This window comes from Akebia trifoliata, chromosome 16 (assembly GCF_017979445.1).
Source record: "Akebia trifoliata isolate Shusen 1 chromosome 16, ASM1797944v1, whole genome shotgun sequence".
Taxonomy (NCBI): Eukaryota; Viridiplantae; Streptophyta; class Magnoliopsida; order Ranunculales; family Lardizabalaceae; genus Akebia; species Akebia trifoliata.
The window spans coordinates 9,660,888-9,680,597 of record NC_141390.1 but is presented as its reverse complement, the minus strand read 5'-3'; the positions used below and the strand labels follow the sequence as shown (position 1 = coordinate 9,680,597).

At 33.9% G+C, this 19,710-nt stretch overlaps 1 protein-coding gene across 1 annotated transcript; it reads right to left on the bottom strand.

The window, feature by feature from the left end:
• Positions 1-14,503: 14,503 nt before the first annotated feature.
• Positions 14,504-18,493, bottom strand: LOC147382533 (cysteine-rich repeat secretory protein 55-like). Its single transcript, XM_086428618.1, has 2 exons — positions 18,126-18,493; positions 14,504-15,234 (listed from the first exon to the last, which is right to left on the bottom strand). Exons 1-2 carry the CDS (start codon positions 18,470-18,472, stop codon positions 14,814-14,816), a joined length of 768 nt encoding a protein of 255 aa, XP_086284744.1. The 5' UTR covers positions 18,473-18,493; the 3' UTR covers positions 14,504-14,813.
• Positions 18,494-19,710: the final 1,217 nt, after the last annotated feature.

The following is a 19,710-nucleotide window of genomic DNA, read 5'->3' as shown; positions in this document are numbered from 1 at the left end:
GCGATGTATCCCATACTCGGGGTTTTTCAAGTTTGATCCTCAATGTCCCCAGCGGAGTCGCCACTGAAAGCGCCCTCGATCCGCGGGGTGCGCGGATCCGCTTTTGACCCTTGAGGTTTGGGAGTCGCCACCTAGTTATTGTGGTCTAGGAACCAAACTGACTCTAAAATGGATAAAAACTAATCTACTACAGAACATCCGAATCCGGGGATCATGTTACGGGGTTGGAAGGTGTTAGGCACCAACCCCGCCCGGCCAATGCCGGTCTCTACTTATCCCAAATAGATCTACATTGCTAATGATAAAACCTAGATTAAAAAAATAATTAAAAAAAAATCGTACCTTCGATCTGCAAAAGCACTATTCCCTCAGATCTGAAAAACAGTTCCTTGTACCGTGTTCCTTACTTCGTTCTATCTCCGGATCTGATTTCTGATCTCCGAGGTAAGGTATCTCCTTATTGGATCTGGGTGCTTCGAATTTGTTGTGGATTTTTGGGCTATTTTTGAGAGGTTTTTGGGTGTTTTTTAGGCTAAAATCGGAGTAGGGGTGTTAGGGAAGGAGTTGGGACTCCAAAATTAGGGTTTTGGGGAGGTTGTGGAGGCTTCTTCACCTACTTTTTCTAGGGTTTCTTCTTTGATACGAAAATAGGGTGTGGAGGCTCCTATTTATAAAGTTTTTAGAAGCATTTAGGGTTTGATTAGGGTTTCTTTTAGGGTTTCAATTAGGGTTTTGACTTAGTCTTTAGGGTTTTAGGGTTTTGACTTTAGTCTTATGAGATTGACTTGATTAGTTTTAGATTAGGGTTTGATTTAGGGTTTTGACCTTAGTCTTATGAGATTGACTTGATTAGTTTAGATTAGGGTTTTGATTTAGGGTTTTGACCTTAGTCTTATGAGATTGACTCGATTAGTTTAGATTAGGGTTTTGACTTTAGTCTTAATTGATTGACTTTTATATCTTGACTTTAGTCTTGCTTAATTGACTTTAATTTTGACTTCAGTCTCACTTGATTGACTTTAATACCTTGACTTCAGTCTTACTTGATTTACTTTTAATTTTTGGAGAACCCCCCTAAAATATCTTTAATTCTTTGGACCCCCAAATGGAGGGGTCCTTAAAGAAATATCCCACGAACCCTCAACAATTTTGCCTGAGAGTCCAATTAATCGATTTTTGAGGTTCAAAGTTTTGAATTAATTTCATTAATGTTTCACTTTAAATATTTAATGTTTTATTTATTAATTTCGAATTTTTTAATTATGAAAATTGTGAAATTACCATTTTGCCCTCGGAGAGGATTTTTTACGTTTTAAGTCGTTTTTCAATGTTTCAGGATGTTTTGGAATCAGTTTTTCGTAAGGAATTCAATGGGAATGTTGGTTTTTGTCTTTCATGAAGTTTTTTTGTATGAAATGGTCGTGAACTTTATGAGGGGTATTTTCGTAATTTTGTCAAATTTTGTGAAAATTGGCGAAGTGGTTTACTTGGTTTCGATTTGTTGTTTTATGTGTTTGAACGGATTTTCCTAAGCGTAATGTAAGCTCTAAGGTTGTTTTGATGTTAGGGGTATTTTGGTAATTTGGTCATTTTTAGTGATTTTTATCGTGAAGCTTCTTTTTGGTTTGCAAGATGATGATTTCTATGTTTCTAGGGTCGTATTTTCCTAGCGTAGCGTGGTTTCTATGTTTTGTCAGTTCGAGATACCTCATCCGGATTTCTGAAACATATCTGGTAACAAAATAAAGCATTGGAATAGACATCCATCATTGGGAACCTTTGCGATCGGGTTGACGACTTGATTAATCAGGCGGATGCAAAAATGGGGTGTCTACAGTGACAGACACCTCTATGACTCGACAAACTAACTTGACTCAACAGAAAAAGAGTCGACTCGAAAAGAAGACATGACCTTGATGTAAAAAAAAGGACTCGAACTAACCCAAATGACTCATGAAAATTCAAGACTACCCACATTGGACTTAATTAGGACTGAGGACTGAGACATTGCTTGCAACCGACAGGGTTGAGGGACTGTGATCTTCAGGGAACAACTGGAAAATGTTGAGATATTCTAAAGGATTGATTTGGCGTTGATGATCGTTCCAACTGACCGGACTAGTAACCCTAACTAGACGATGAACGATTGAGCTTAGGTACAATGATACCATCATGCAAGATCAAAGTGTATGAATTTAACCAGTTTCAATGTTATCCCCTTGATAACATTTTAAATGAACCCTGAAAATTCATGCAATGATTATTCAGAAGGAAAATAATTCTATTGCACTCTTGAAAATTATTGACAAATATTGAATAAAACTTTCATAAATCTGATTATTTTTGGTAAGTCATTTTCTTTTTAGAAAAATACATTTTAGTAATTTTTCAAAGTCCATGCAAAAAAGAAAATTTCCAAGGTTCATACAAAAATATATCTTTTGTAAATCATTTTTCCTTCCTTCTATTTTCTTTTGGAAAATATTTTTTTGGAAAACACTTTTCGTCTGGAAAATATTTTTCTTCTTTTAAAATGGGTTGGAATCCGAATTTAGAACATAATTTAATTTCCTTTTGGATTTAAATGGCTCGGCCCATCATGATTGTTGTATCGAAATGGACTGGGTCATTATTATAAAATGATGGATTCTTTATTGGGTCGATGCACCCATTTTAATTTCCAAAAACAACATTTTTGATCCTTGAGGACAATCATACACTCTGATCTCACCATTCACATCATTCACATACATTCATCGATCAAAAGGTTCCATTCAATAAATAACCCTGGAACACCCACGATAAGTTCGAGTCGTGACCTATTAGGAAGGCTTCTAGACTCTAAGCTTACTACGTGCAATGCATTTTTATCTGGCCACCCTTGCCCAAGCACACCTATATACCTCTCGATACTTGGTGACTTGGTTTGATATACCGTATAAGTGATAATCTAAAACCTCAATTCACTTCTCTGAAGTCAAAAACAGCCAGTTTGATTTCCAATTGAGAGGTGGCGCACAATGCTGAGCAAGGGCCCACTTAAATACCTCTTATCTAGAATAGATGTAGTCTATCCCCCTCGTACAGTAGGGTACATCGGGGCAAGATCTTGCTTAGGCATCGATTTTGACCAAGAAGTGCAATTGATATACTTAGATTATCTTTTACATACCTATGGGTACGAGTCAAGAGTTGTAGCTTTCATAAATGGTTTGGCATCCCATGAGGGGACCGACCACGTACTAGTACTACGTTGGCAATCGGGACATGTGACTGTGTGACTTACAATAGGTCAAAGGCTCAGGTCGCTCCAGCCTGGGTGCATCAATATACTTCTCAGAATCACCTGATCAGACGGTATTGATGCCCCAGTTTGATATACCCTAAGGTACGTAACTGGAGTTGTGATTTTCATGAATGACGTCGCATCTCCGAAGAGATCGGACCACGCACTAGTGCCACGTTGGCTATATGGGACGTGCACGGGTGCAAAACAGTAAACGTGCATGTGGTGTGTGCAAAGTAGGGTGGGGTGTGCCCGGGGCCTTTTTCAAACAAATGGGCCCATGGACCGAAACAAACCGTTAACATGTCAAAAAACACAAACCATAGCATCGAGATCAAAATCAGGGTATCATAATCAAGGTCATGGCACGTGTACGAGATATCCCATAAATATTCACTATCAAATCAACAAATGAATTTATTATCCATCAATGACATGTGATCAAGGTATTAAAGAAAGATAGATGCACCCTTGACATCAAAACATGGCCCAAGGTCAATAATAATCAAGTTATATGCCAATTAAGATCAATTAATCGCTTTGTTAAGTCGCAATTATCCACGTATCACGACAAAATAACGCACCAAGAAAAATCGAACATCACATGATATACCACAAGCTTAACTTTTGAGATTTTCCAAAAAATATTAACGGTCCAATCGAGGGTCATTTTTGACAATCTGAAACAATCCAAAATTTCAAGGGATCTTGAAGATGAAACAATGATTAATGAAATAAAAAAAATTTCCTTTTTTTTTTTTAAATTTTTTTCAAAGAAAAAAAAAAATTGATCTCATACCCAAAAGAATTTTACAAAAACAAAACAAAAAGATACACATGTTGCTCTCGGCAACCCTCAAAACTTGATTTTTGGAAAAATATATCTTCTTATCCGTTATGGGGTTTGATGGAAGCATAACCCAATATGAATTAAATCCCTTAATTATCCAAAAAATTGTAATATTTTTGCAGCATCTGATTCAAAATCGTTGATCAATGTTTTTCGAAAAATCTGCGCGAAGATGACAGATCAGAACACGGCTTGAATAAACACTGTTGTGTAATTGGTTCTTGAAGCCAAAGGTGATTAGTAGCCATTAACGGTTGTTACTGTGAAGAAAGCATACAGGGGAAAGTCGCATTTCGTGTTTACCCTGATTACTATTTTACTATACCAACTCCATCTAATAAGCATTCGGCCATTAACGTTCTTAAGCAACTAGAACCAACCATGTCGACAAAATTAATCAAGAGAAGAGCCGAGAAGAAAGGAAAAAAAAACTGAGAACTCCAAAAATATATGATTTCGGCAACATCGATGAACCAAGGTCCTGGTTCTTCGTTTTAAACTAATCTACCCATTTCCAAACCGAAATAAAATCGAGGTTCTCAAGAAAAAACAGAAAATTTCTGCCATAAAATCCTTTTTAAAGAGAAAAAATCGATCCATATCGGGTTTGATTCGATCAGAACGGAATGGTTCTTGATCTCATGAGAAATCTGAACTTACCTCGGCTTGAACCAGCGATCATGGAGGACAAAACAGAAAAAAAAAACCGATTTATTCTAATGAAAAATCCTTTAAATCGAGTCAGTTTTTAAAAAACTATACTTTGAATCAAAAGGAATCAACGATTTTCATCAAGATTAACATTGATTGGGCTGAAATTTGAGCCGATATATCAGAGAGAGGAGTTCGTTCTCTGTTAAAAACATTGAACCCAACTGGTTCAATCATCTTAAGAAGATGATGTGGGTAAAGAAGAAACTAATTTTTCTTATAACACTTTACTCGGGACACCCCACCCAATAACCGATTTAAAACAAAAGGTAAGTGCTGTTCACACCTACAGTACCCTTTAAAAAATAAATTCGATTTTTATTTACTGCCAACGGACAGCATTACCTTCATAAAAACAAAACTTTACATATAAAAACGCCAAATAAAAAAAACATTGATAATCAATAAAATAAGGAGGTACAAAGTTTTTTTATTTCGTTAATTTTCCCCTTGCTGTCAATGGACAGCACACTAATTTTTTTTTTTATTAAAAAATAAATAAATAAAAAATGTTGTCGAAGGATGCATCGCACCTTTAAACAAGAAATTTTTTTATTTTTAAACAACGGTGCTTTAAAAAAAAAAAATAGAGTCCTAAAACAAAAAAAAAAAAAAAACTTCAACATTAATCATCGTTCCCTCCTAAATTAAATTCCATGATCTCTTTAATTACTTAGGGTCATTCTCAATAACCCTCGATTGAATCATAAGAACAGAATAAAACGAACATACAAAGGCAGAATATTCAGGATCTAAACACATGATCAGACATTGAACAATAGGATGATAAAAAAAACTAAAAAAAATAAGTGAATAAATAAATAAACAGATAAGCTAACAACTAAAAAACTAGATTGCTTTAGCAATGCTCCCATACTTGGGGTTTTTCAAGTCTGATTCTCAATGGTCCCTAGTGGAGACTGAAAGCGCCCTCGATCCGCGGGGTACACGGATCCGCTTTTGACCCTTGAGGTTTGGGAGCCGCCACCTAGTTATTACGGTCTAAGAACCGATCAATGACTCTAAACGGATAAAGAACTAATCTAGAACAGAAAAAACCTGAATTTGGGGATCACATTACGGGGTTGGAAGGTGTTAGGCACCAATCCCGCCCGGCCAAAGTCGGTCTCTACTAATTTTTCAAATAAGTTACATTGCTAAAAAACCTAGATAATAAAAAAAAAGTAAGAAATTATACCTTTCCGATAGCAAAGACCTTGTTCCCTCAGATCCGACAAAAATTGATCCTTGTACCGTACTCCTCGCTTCGTTCTGTCTCCGGATTTGATTTCTGATCTCCGAGGCAAGGTATCTCTTTTTTGATCTGGATTCTTCGAGTTTGTTATAGATTTTAGGGTATTTTTGAAAGGCTTTTAGGTGTTTTTTAGGCTAAAATCGAAGAAGGGATGTTAGGTAAGGAGTTGGGGCTCCAAAACTAGGGTTTATGGGAGGTTAGAGGGGCTTTTAGACCTACTTCTCTTAGGGTTTATGATTTGACGCGAAAATAGGGTGTGAGGACCTCTATTTATAGATTTTTTTAAGGGTTGATTTAGATAGAATTAGTGTTTGATTATAATTCTTTTAGTTAGAGTTGTATTTTAGTTAGAATTGTTTTAGGTAGAGTTGCATTTTAATTAGAATTGTTTTAGGTAGAATTGTATTTTAGTTAGAACTCTATTAAATAGAGTTATTATTTAATTAGAACTCTATTAGAATTTTGACTTTTGGTCTTATTTGATTGACTTTAATATTTTGACTTTAGTCTTACTTGATTGACTTTAATATATTGACTTTGGTCTTACTTAATTGATTTTAATTTTGACTTTAGTCTTACTTGATTGACTTTAATACCTTGACTTTAGTCTTGCTTGATTGAATTTAATTTTTTGGAGAACCCCCCTCTATTATATGTTTAATTCTTTGGACTCCCAAATGGAGGGGTTCTTAAAAAAATATCTTGCAAACCCTCAACAATTTTGCCTAAGAGCCTGATTGATCAATTTTTTTAGTTCAAAATTTTAAATTAATTTCATTAATGTTTCACTTTAATTATTTAATGTTTTATTTATTAATTTCAAAATTTTTAATTATAAAAATTGTGAAATTATCGTTTTGCCCCCGGAGAGGACTTTTCGCGTTTTAAGTCGATTTTTGATATTTTAGGATGTTTTAGAAACGATTTTTCATAAGGAATTCAATGAAAATGTTGGTTTTTATCATTTATGAAATTTTTTGTGTGATATGGTCGTGAACTTTATGAAGGGCATTTTCGTAATTTTGTTAAATTCTGTTAAAATTGGCGAAATGATTTATTTGGTTTCGATTTGTTGTTTTATGTGTTTGAAAGGATTTTCCTAAGCGTAACATAAGTTCTAGGGATATTTTAAGGTTAGGGGTATTTTGGTAATTTGATCATTTTTTAGTGATTTTTATTGTGAAGGTTCTTTTTGTTTAAAAAATGATGATTTCTAAGCTTTTGAGGTTATATTTTCTTAGCGTAGCATGGTTTCTACTGTTTTGTTAATTTGAGATACCTCATCCGGATTTCTGAAATATATCTGGTAACAAAATAAAGCATTGGAATTATCATCCATCATTGGGAACCGTTGCAATCGGGTTGACGAGTTGATTAATCAGGCGAATGCAAAAGTGGGGTGTCTACAATTTGAACGGGCCCTCACTCGAAAGGGCCCAAAAATAACAAATTTTCAATAAATTTGGCCCACAAGCCTCGAAGGCCCGAATCATCGAAATGTGGCATTTTTACCAAAATCAAAGCCTATAAAACCTCTCAACAAGTTATTAGGTCCACCAAAAGATTGGGCATGCTCCCATCTACCTCGTTTCATTCAAAATACTGATTTTCCAACAAAGTAAGTCAACGGGCCTCTAAGGCCCAAAACATTAAAAAATGGCAATTTTGATTAAATCAAGACTCCTAAGACCACCCAATGGTCCAAGGGACCCACCAAAGGGACCATACTCATCATACACTGTCCCAACCTTCACCGCTCCACGCTTGCATCCAAGCTCTCGATGAAATTATCCAACGGGCCTAAAAAGTCCGATATGCCAACACGTGGCATTTTTTATCAAATCAATAGTCGCAAAAATCTCAAAAAAATTAAAAAATAAAAAATGTGAGACTTGGGATACCTACCTTTCATCTATCCTCCACCGCTCTGCCTCGAAATTCGCAAACACCCTAAACCCACCTAAGGCCCACAAGCCCTCAACTCTTTCCTAAACCCATTTTCTAACCTTACCTTTAACCCAAAATCAATTCCACACCACCTAAACCCTAAAACAAACCTACCCTAAAAAACCCAATCCAAAACAAACCCTATCAAAGCCAAAATAACCTACAACCCTCTAAAAGCTCAAGCCCAATATATCAAAAAATCCACAAAACACTAACCATACCCAATCCATTATCCAACCCACAACCCTAACCCATCAGCCCTTACCCACATCAACCAATCACTCTCTCTACATCAAAAGGTGACACATGTCATCACCATCTTTCACCTCCCTCATCTAATCACCTACCCCCATCACCATTCTCTAAACAACTCATCTAACCCACATCACCTCTCTCCAAAATCATCTCAACCTATACCCTACCCTAACCTACCCTATCCCCATTCTCTAACATCATCAACCAAAATCACCTCAACCCATACCCTACCCTAACCTAACCTATCCCCATTCTCCAACCAACCACATCACAACCCATACCCAACACACCCTAATCTATCATCCTTCTCTAACATCAACAACCACCCACATCACAACCCATCATTTTCCTTAAAAAACTCTCATGAAATCACCTCAACCCATACTTCCCTCATTATCAACCAACTAACCCACATTCTTATCTCTAATCAAACAACCCCCATCAACCAATCAACCAATCTCATCATCTCACCCTCTCATCATGATTGCCACATGGCATCATCCCCTTTCTCCTCCCAAAAACCAACCTACCAACCCCTTAAACAACCCATTCTCCTAAATCTACACACATCACCTCTTCAACCAACCTAACACTCCTCCTCTAAACAACCCTCTTACACCCCCACTCCCCCCCATTAATCATCACTCATCTCATCCCACCAAACACTCTACCCAAATGAATTTGGGTAGGATCCAACCTATTTGGATCTAAACCTCACCCATTTTCACTTATTACACATTTACCTTCCATTCCACTTTAAATTTCACACCTTTCACTTCAAATACCCATGCCATTCTCTATTCTCTCAACTCTTCACCCCATTATACCCCCAAACCTCCTCCAAACATCTATAAATACCTCCCCTCTCATCCCAAAAATGGTTACCAAGTCTCACTAGAAAAATCTAATCCTTACTCATCTCTTTTCTACTCTCCTACTCTCACAATAACTCACAATAAAAGTTAAAAAAAGATGAAGAAGAAAAGAAGATCAAGAGTACAAGGTGGGTTCAAAGTGCAACCCCCCCTCTCTATCTCTACCCTCTCCTCTAATATCCCATTCTTCTCTTTTGTTTTCTTTTCCTTTTTTTAAATGAGTGGACCCCAAGGCTAAAGGTCTCAAAGGGTCATTTCCATCAATGAAATAACCCTATGATCAAGCCAAAAGTGAATCCCTATCTAGGGTACAAAATGCACACACGTGACACTTTTATTTTCATCTTGTTTTTCAAAATCAAAATGATCGAGTTGCGTAGAGGTTACTGTCACTTGACGGGGAGAAAAGGGTGTCTAACACCTTCCCTTTTCTCCAACCGAGCCGCTTACCCGAATCCCAATATTTGATTAGTTCCCTATCCGTTGAGAGTCACTAATGCCAAAAACGTCATTTTTGAAAAATGTATCTCGGGTGACCATTCACACCCACTTACAACTTGAATGGTGGCGACTCCAAACCATAGTAGAAGTGGTCGTCGTAACGACGAAAACCACGTATCTACATGTGTGTTATTTTGTTGTACCAAGAAGGCTAAAATGGTGTATCAAGTGAGGAATGATACTATATGTATATGTAAAAATTCTAGGTTGAAAAGGATGAAGAGAGCATTTTGGGTATTTTCCTTGTAGTCTTCTTAGAATACTGGGGTCAAGGGGGGCATGAAAGCAATTTCAAAACATGGGTATTACCAATATTCAACAAAATATGAGGTGCATGTATGAAATCACGTTTTTTTTTCTAAAATTACTCTTACAGTGACGGTCGTGGCCGTAACTAAAATTTAATTTTTTTACAAAAAATACCTTATAGCGATGGTCAACAGCGGCTGTTGCTATAATTCATACATATAACGGCAAGTTCGGTAATAGTTGGTCGTCGATAATACAAACATCGATAAAACGTTTAACGATGACCACCGACGACCAGGGTGACCGTCACTTTATAAATTTGCCATAGATTTTTTCTCTATGGCGATGGTCACGGTCATCATTATATCCCTACTTTACTATAATGGTCCTTAGGAGTATAGAAGAACCTAGACCCTCGAGACATTCATAACAAGAAAGACATAAAAAAATGGAATATAGGAGAAAAGTTATAGCTAAAGCTATAAAATAAGCTTAAGATCGATGTGATATAGTTATATAATTTTATGACTTATAAGTTATTATTATCTCGTCAACCCAATTGCGACGGTTCCCAATGATGGATGAATATTCTAATGTTTTTTTATTTGTTACTAGATATGTTTTGAAAATTCGGATGAGGTATTTCAAACAAACAAACTTTAGAAACTACGCTACACTAGGAAAATATGATCCAAAACATAGAAATCATTATTTTGAGACAAAAAGAAGTTTTACGAAAAAAATCATAAAAATGATCAAATTACCAAAATACCCCTGATATCAAAACATCCTTAGAGCTTACATTGCGATTAGGAAATCCCTTTCGAATACATAAAACAATAAACTAAAATCAAATAAACTATTTCACTAAATTTTATCAAATTTGACAAAATTATGAAAATACCCTCATAAGGCCCACAATCATTTCACGCCAAAAACCCATAAGTAACACAAACCAATACTCTCATTAAATTCCTTACAAAAAATTGATTTCAAAACATCTCAAAACGTCAAAAATCAACCTCTCAACTCAAAAGCCCTCTTTGAGGGCCAAATAATAATTTTTCAAATCCTAAAACTTAAAAATTTGAAATTAATAATTAAAATATTAATTAACGTAAAATAAAATCTTAATAAATTGAATTAAAAATTTGAACAAATAAAATCAATCAATTAAGCCCACGGGTCAAATTTTAAGTGGTGGCCCATTTATTAAAATGGGGCCCACATGATATTTATAAAAAAATCCTCCATTTGAGGTCCCAAAGAATTAAAAATATAATTATGGGATTTTTAAAAAATTAAAAGAATACTCTTTCATTGTCCGTAAGATTTAAAATCCTAATTAAACAACTTAATCTTATCTTGAAGAAGCTTAATCAAACACTTAACTCTGCCAAAAAAAACTCTATAAAAAGGAGTCTTCACAACCTAAATTCACAAGTCAAGAAAAATCATAGGAAAGAGAGGCCAAAAAATCTCCCCAACCTTCCCAAAACCTTAAATCTGAAGCTCTAATTCCCTACCTAACACCCAAAGCCCATTGTTTTTACTAAAAAACCACTCAAAAATCCTTAAAAAATACATAGAAACCCTTAAAACACCTAGAAAAGTTAGAAAATATTCATATCTAAGAGGAGCATACCTCATCTCGTAGATTAAAAGTGGATCTAGTAATGAAAACGAAAACAGGAAGACTCACATGAGAAATACTCTCTACCAGTTCTGAGGGAATTGATCGTCGTAGTCACCCAGGTAAAAAAAGGTATTATTTTTATTTTAATTTTTAGGTCGTTATTTTTGCAATGTAAATTCTTGGGAAAGTAGAGACCGGCGTTCGCTGGGTAGGATTGGTGCATAACACCTTCCAACCCCGTAACGTGATCCTCAAACCCATTCTTTTTGTAGATTAGTATTTGTTTTAATGTATTTTGAATCATGTTTCGGTTCCTAGATCGTAAAATTAAATGGCGACTCCCAAAACACTAAAAAGCGAAATCGCACCCGTGGATCAAGGACGCTTTCTCGATCACATGTATATTTTATTACTAAATGTTTTCTTTACATTTTAAGTTTGTTGGTATGATTATTATAGTTTATCATAACTTTTTGTCGCTCTTGTGGACGAGAGATGGGGTTGCATACTTCAAACATAAAAAGTAACAATAATAGATAATTCTATAAATATCTATCATGAAAGGCAATAAATAATTTGCATTATTTTGTATCGGTCATAAATATGAAATTACATATTTTAAATAAAATGCATATATTTTTCTCATTTACAAGATCATAAAAATGGTTTCTTATGATTTAATAAATCTGAGAATATTGATCATGACGATAATAAGTATGAGAAGAAAAAGATAAAAAATAAATCTTTGGAGACGAAACTAGGTCTTATATGTATCAGTAGGATGCAATATAGTATAGTTTATGGTGATATTGGTTTTGTTATCTATGTAGTTGTAATATTATTTTATTAAGTAGTTGTATGTATTATGAAACATGTTAGTCTTACTAGTATATAGTTGATCATGACATACGACTATTTTTTATCAGTTATGGATGCATGAACTCTTTATATAGTTTTATGTATGATGATACAGGTTTTATTTTTCACATGTTCAATATTTAGGGAAGGTTCTATCGAAATTCTTTTATAAAAAAAAGAATATTTTTTGAGTTTAAAATGATAGTATAATGTTTTTATGAATAAAAACAATATTTGTTACTTTTTGGAGCATAATTTGAGTTATAATATTAAAAATAGTAATTGATACATATAAGGGCATTCTGGTCATTTTAACAGAATCCAGAATAGTTCTCAAACACAAAACTCTGTCAGAAATAGTTCTTAGAACCTGTATTTAAACGCATAACATTTATCCAACTACTTCAGACAATACTTCAAAAAGTACTTCTGACAGTACTTAAGTCCTAAGTACTTTTGGCTCCTACAACCCTTTGCTTTGTTTTTTTTTTTTTTTTTTAAATGTGCTCATAGATACATTTTAAAGATTTTCCCGGTAGACCTACTTGTTGCACTTTTATTACAAAAATTCCTTTGGAGTTTTGACATCTTAGAGAACCTTACTTTATGAAGTTTATTACCCACTAAACCTCACTTTATCAAGTTCGTTACCGAGCAAACCTTGGAATGGGATCTACGTCATAATTCCAAATTTGTGCAGTTAATTTGTTACTTAACATACCTTGGAATGGATTCTAACCACATCAATTTGTTGCATCTAAAAATATGATCAAGATTATAAAGGACGAAATTCTAAGTATTTTACAAAAAGAGTTCATTTTCACTCTTGAATTTTAGTTTTAAATTTGGGAGTTTGATAGCCATCTATTTTCAACATCTACAATCAAGCTCAAAAAGATTTTTTATTTTTCGATTTTTTATTTTTTATTTTTTGGAATCTGAGTTTTTTCAAGAAATCTAGAATACTTTGTTGTTGCATTGCTAATTTGATAATCCATGGGGGTTAAAAGACCCTTAGTAAGATTTCAAATCTTACTAAGTTAGTCCTGCTAGCCTGATTCATAAAGGAAGGTTTGGTTCAATAACAAACTTAATAAAGTAAGGGAGTTTTTACAATAAAATTTCAACAGATAGGTCTGATCGGAAAATCTCTCTCTCAAAAAAAAAAAAAAAAAAAAAAAAAATCTAACAAACTAGTGGCATTTTTTAAAGGTTAAAACATAACTATTTTATCTAGATAGATAATATTTTTTCCAAAATTACTTAATCGGATGCGATTTTAAAATATTTACATGTCCAAATAATTTATCTGTCTGTGTAAGAGAGAAAAATTTAGAGAGCTATTATTGGCACCCTCAAAATAAAGAAAATAGACTTTCCCAAACGTGCACAACTTTTGCAAAAATTCTGATTCCAGTACATTGTTCATTTTAATTCCCAAAACAAGTATTCGGGCAAGTTCACTAGTAAGTATTATAATTTAAAGTGATGATCTCGTTGATATAAAAAAAGTGACAAACTCAATGGTAAATTTAATGGACAAATATCCTTGGTTTTAAGTGATGATCTCACTGATAAATTTAAAGACAAATACCCTTATTTTTTAATGGTGAGATTGCTGGTAATTATCACCGATTTTGTTACTTTTTATTATCGAGATTATCACTTTAGTGCATGAAATGGTAATTTGCGCTAAAGAAAATAAGTGAATGGTTGAGAATAAGTAAAGTTGGGGTGGTAATAGAAGCTCTCTCGCATTTTTTTTTGTTAAATCTCCATTTTTGGGTTTAGGATTTTATATGAGCCTAACCATAACCATAACCATCAAGTGAATTTTTTTGAATGAGAGTTATAATGTTTTGCAATGTTGAGATAATAATTTTAGCCAAACCTTGGTAATGTTTGAAGAGTGTGTTTTAATATTTAACTGGGTGTAATAAGTAAAAATTGGGGTGCCAATAGCAGCTCTCTAAATTTATTTGAGTATGTAAATATTTTAAAACTATTCAATTATGACAAAAAAGTTTCATTCGTTGCCATCTTTTCACCTCAGAACGCCCAATAATATTTCATATCATAATAAAGTATCCTAAAAGCAATTTCAAGAAACAGTAAATTCAAACTAGCTAGATTCTGAATTCTGAAAACAAGTTTCCATAAAATGTTTTAACAATATTCAAAATCATAATTTGGAACCATAAACAAACAATAAAAACTAAACCTAAGGCCTCTTTATAATCATGCCAAGGGCCGAAGCCTTTATTGGTGGAGTTCCGTCATGTTCTGGCCATGGTGCATGAGAGCATGCATGCAATGGGTTAGACTACCAACGGAAAGATTCTCCTCGACAACTACATCATAATCCTTGGATAGCCTTCCTGTAAATTAAGTTAAGGATATACCGTCGACCTTGAGTAAGTATATGCTGTAGTTTTGCTCGGGGCGAGAGGGAAGAAAAAGGGGTAGATCTCATATCGAACATAACAACTACTATACAATACTCGACACCCCTTCTTATATTGGCAAAATTTGGGGAAATTGGAAATGGCAGTTGCCAAGCACTGAGCACATGAGAGCTGAGACAGGTCCCTTGTACATTGCACCAAGGCATAGAGAGTTATGAAAGGTGACAACTTAGTCTCACCTTTACCCAATCCTCCATTTTTAGGGACAATTGCGTCAGCTTTCACTTTATCAATTAGAGTTCCTAGATCCTTTTCGAAGGTTTCACGATCCGTCACGTTCTCTACGTTCCAATAGAATATACCGAACGAGGTGTCTAGTTTGCCTATGAAATCATCCACATCATATCTGTAGATCAAATTTCAGTTTAGAAAATTTTCAATTAGAAAAAATACTAAAGTAATTTGAAATAACACTCGAAGTAGCATTACTCGAAGAAGGACGAAGTCTACAGAAAACCATAGATGTTTTTATTTACTTTGTGGCAAGTGAGGACGACACTTGATGGTTCTATGCTCACTCGAGTGCATGCTACTTCGAGTCATTGTTGCATGGCTCTTTCAATTAGGCCTTACTCCAGTGACTCGAATTAGCTCTGTGTCTGCAGAGAGCCATTGATTTTCCAATCAAGAAAACACATATATGATTTTCTGCACTCGAGTCACTATAGCATTTTTTCTTTCAATTAACACTTCTAGCTAGGAAAATTCCTCGATAAATGTTAGCAAAATTAGCAGTACTTAGTAATAATAATTAGGACTGTCAATGGATCGGATCAGACTCAAAATATGATCAGTTCTGATATGAAATGTGTGGGCCCGGATCAAGGATTTGGGTTCTAATTAGTACTCATTCCAACAATGCACGTGTTTGAAAATATATAAATGATACATGTATTTACACTATATATATTTTATTAAAAAATTATTTTATATAGGGCTGGGATCCTCTAACTCCTAAAAATGACTCATAACAACAACACATGATCCCAACCCTTTAAACAAAAATCCAATGGTCGAGATTTATGAATATCTTGATAACACAAATCTCGGATATACTTATCCTAAGGATAAATCTCAACAATTAGATTTTGCATTTAAGTGTTAGGATCGCGTGTTTTTTTCATGAGTCATTCTTAGGAGTCAACGAATCCTGACCCATTTATATATACTTGGATTGGAATAATTTCAATGTGAAAACATTGATTGTTTGGATTTGATCCGATCTAGAATAACGTATATCAGATCATCTCCGGAACTTAAAATGAAAGTTAATATGACACATTTAATCAGATTTGGGTTCTAATAAGTGTCTTATCAATTGGTACCAATTTGCTCCAATTCAATCCAAACTAATAATCATATTCTTAAAATTAGTTGAGTCGATTAAAAACTTGTCCGACGACTTCAATGGATTTTTAGGTGAACTCAACCCCAACCCTCAACAGAATCAACTCGTCAAGTCAATTCCACAAATTGTTATGTCAAATTATGAACTTGAACGAGTCAATGTAAAAATTGTATTTTTATTTGACTCCACCATGTCAGCTCACTAGTTTTCAACTTGACTTGTATCAATGGAAATTTGAATGGATTTTTCAAAATTTAAAAGTGGCATTAATTCCCCAATAAATTAAAAGTAAATATCTAGTATAACATAAAATTGAATCAGAAGCATATACTTATTATTTAATATTTTAATAATTTAAAAAGTAAATATGCTCCAGCAATAATATATGGAGATGTGAAACTCAAACTAAAGATAAGAACAACTTATTGACGCGGTATAACTGTGGCTGTATGGTGAATTGATTCATCACTTTTGTAAAGTCTTGAATCCACAACCTCTTCATTCCAAACGAAAGTCGTCAAACTTTGAAAGTTTACAATTAAAGAATAAAAAACTTTACATCTACTTTTCATACTTATGTTAGAGTTTCCTTCTAGTTCTAAGTCGTAAATAATAAATGGTATGGGCCCCGTTGACTTAAAAAGTAACAAGTGATCTCAACCATATAAGGATAATGTATATTCCAATACTATATATTTTGAAGAAAACTATCTCTAGAATAAATCCCAACTGCCGGATGTTGAACTTACACTATTGAATGTACTTCTTGAGTCAACAGAACACAACCCTAATAATAATTAGATCTCATATTTTTGTTCAAATATGGGGACTAGAAATGTACTAAGGTGGTGGCTTTGCAAATGTTAGCATTGATTATGAGAGCTATGGATCCACACTTTGCTCTTTCGTGTTGACATTAATAGTCAGTTATTTTATTGTTTTTTATTTTTATTTTTTTATTTTTTTATCATTTGCTTAGATTGATCTTAGGGAAAAATACCATTTGGTGAGCTCAATATGAGAAAATTCCCATTTCAGTACATTATTTATTTTAACTCCCAAAACATGCTCTTTAGCAAGATAGTCACTTTTACAATAAATAACAACAATCTTGCAACCTTTTAGAGAGATTCTCACTTTTATAAACCAACGTGATTGTCACTTTTCGAATGAATATCAGCGAGATCATCACTTTAAAATCTATACGATCTTGCTATGCATGTTTTTGGAATTAAAATGAATAATGTACTGGAACAAGAATTTTAACAAAAGTTGTGCATGTTTTTAGAATTTTCTCTTGATCTTATCCCTATGACTGTTATTATAATTAACTCCGTGATTATTTTTTCTATTCTTCAATACTAGAAAACAAATAATAAAAAAGGTTCTAATCTCATACTCCTTGGGATTCCAAAGAAAATAGATCCCTAGCTATTGGAAACCTGTGTTCTTTCTCCCATCTTTTGAGGTTAGAGAAATTCCAGATAATATGTAATTATACATAGAAACTAATTCTCTAATGACACAGATTAATTACTCGGGCAAGTCATCTCGGTCTTGAACAAGTTTTACGGTCTTGAACAAGTTTTAAGTCCACTTCAGGTCTGTGAACCAGAAAAAATAAGGTTAAAAACAAAAAAAAAACAAAAAAAAACAAGGATTGAGATGAAGAAGAAATTAAATTCTGGCTTTGACGTCTCATCTCGTTCATGAATTATACCAAGATGACTTGCTCGGTCTCAAATTTCAGATCTATGAACAAAAAAAAATATTGACAATAAAAGAACTGTAGAAATTAAATCTCAATTTTGATGTCTCCTGATTAGATCTAGGACGATTTTTAAAACCATGCATAAAGCTGTGATCATATAAATTTATAACAACAATACCTTAGGAAGCAGAAGTCGAACCATATCCTGGCATCAGCTTGGTTTGGACAAAGCTGGCGGATCTGCTTCGCTGCATCCTTGGTGCAACTCGAGCAATCGTCAACGCTAACATCTCCTCTGCACTGAGCGAGGCCGTAGACAACATCGTTGCCTACTCCGTATGAGGTTGCAATGAAGCCATTTGATGAAGTTTTTGAGACCAACTTGGCCAACAAGTGATCAATGTTGGCTGATGTTTGTCTCCCACTAATGTTCTTGTCTTTATTGCAGAACTCCCCTAAACGGTCTGCTTTGCAGCTAAGTAAAAGGAGAGAAAGTAAAATAAGATGATAGAAGAACAATGCCATTGTTGGGTTTCCTTCTTTTAGTTAGTTTTGTATTAATTACTTCACAGGTAGCCAGTCTCCTTTATTAGGGTTGAGGAGAGGTAGTGGGACTACCACATGCAGACTTTCTTGACTATTGCTCCAGCTGGTTGCCTCCACTATACTTAGTGGATGAAAATAGATATTTTATTTTATTTTTGATGGATAATCTCTCTTTTTTTTTTTTTCGGAGTAATTTTCACATGCCCCTCTTTGTTTTGTTATGTATCTGAGAATTGAGATATGGGTTTTCCATGTTCCAAGTAATGACATGCGCCTCCACATAACATTGTCTTCAATCTCTTACAAAATCTTTAATTTTTTTCCCCTAAAAATCCCCAATTCTTCTACCCTACCATCTGAGATTTATAACATACAAAATCTTATTCGCAAAATTATTAGTCTATAATTTTCAAAAATAAGAATCATTCATATATCTCAAAAAATTTATTCATGTTCCTAAGAATTAAAGTTTATAATACTTATCTTGTGCCATAAGTCAAATCGATGATCCAAGATTATGTTGGAAATGTGCATTTCGTAATCCACGTGCTAATCGTATTCTTCAATTTTCAGATTCACATGTTCTCTCCTCTCTATTTGGATTGGCTAGAGTTCTAGTAATTGATGGAGATCATAACATTTTAGAACCTTATGAGTGTATGCGTACGTCTCTCTATTATGGGGTGTTGATCCACTTAAATAGATGAAAATAAAGAGCCTAGATATCTTCTTTTAGTAAGATTCCTATCCATCAAGGTTTCCTACTAAAACATAAAGAGTGTTTCAAATTCTAATTACATTGGGATTTAACATGTATTATTGACGTATTTAATATATAGAATCCTTGTGTAAATTAAATATTTAAAACGTGTAAGTCAATCAAACCACACAAAATTGGGTTCTAACATTCTCCCACTTGGCCCATCAGAACGATAGTGTTAAAGTGAATTTTCTTTTACAAAATAATTTTCTTTTGAAAAAGACTTAATTTAGGATTCTATACATAAAAACATTTTACATGCAATCATAAATCTTGAAATCTTGTTAATAATCCCAATATTCAATTAAACTCTATAATATCATATTTTGATTTGATACTAATGTGGGTCATGGTGATTGTATGTCTTCTATGTCATACTTTATTTCATGTACTACACTATTAATATCATTTCTAATATAAATTTTAATTGTTTTACTGTTATTTGTCTTATCAAGAC

Excerpts from the sequence above, each read along its gene's own strand:
- LOC147382533 (XM_086428618.1), bottom strand. The coding sequence starts at position 18,472 with ATGGCATTGTTCTTCTATCATCTTATTTTACTTTCTCTCCTTTTACTT. Across the intron at positions 15,235-18,125 it reads TTCGACTTCTGCTTCCTAAG|ATATGATGTGGATGATTTCA; the intron begins GTATTGTTGTTA and ends TTTGATCTACAG.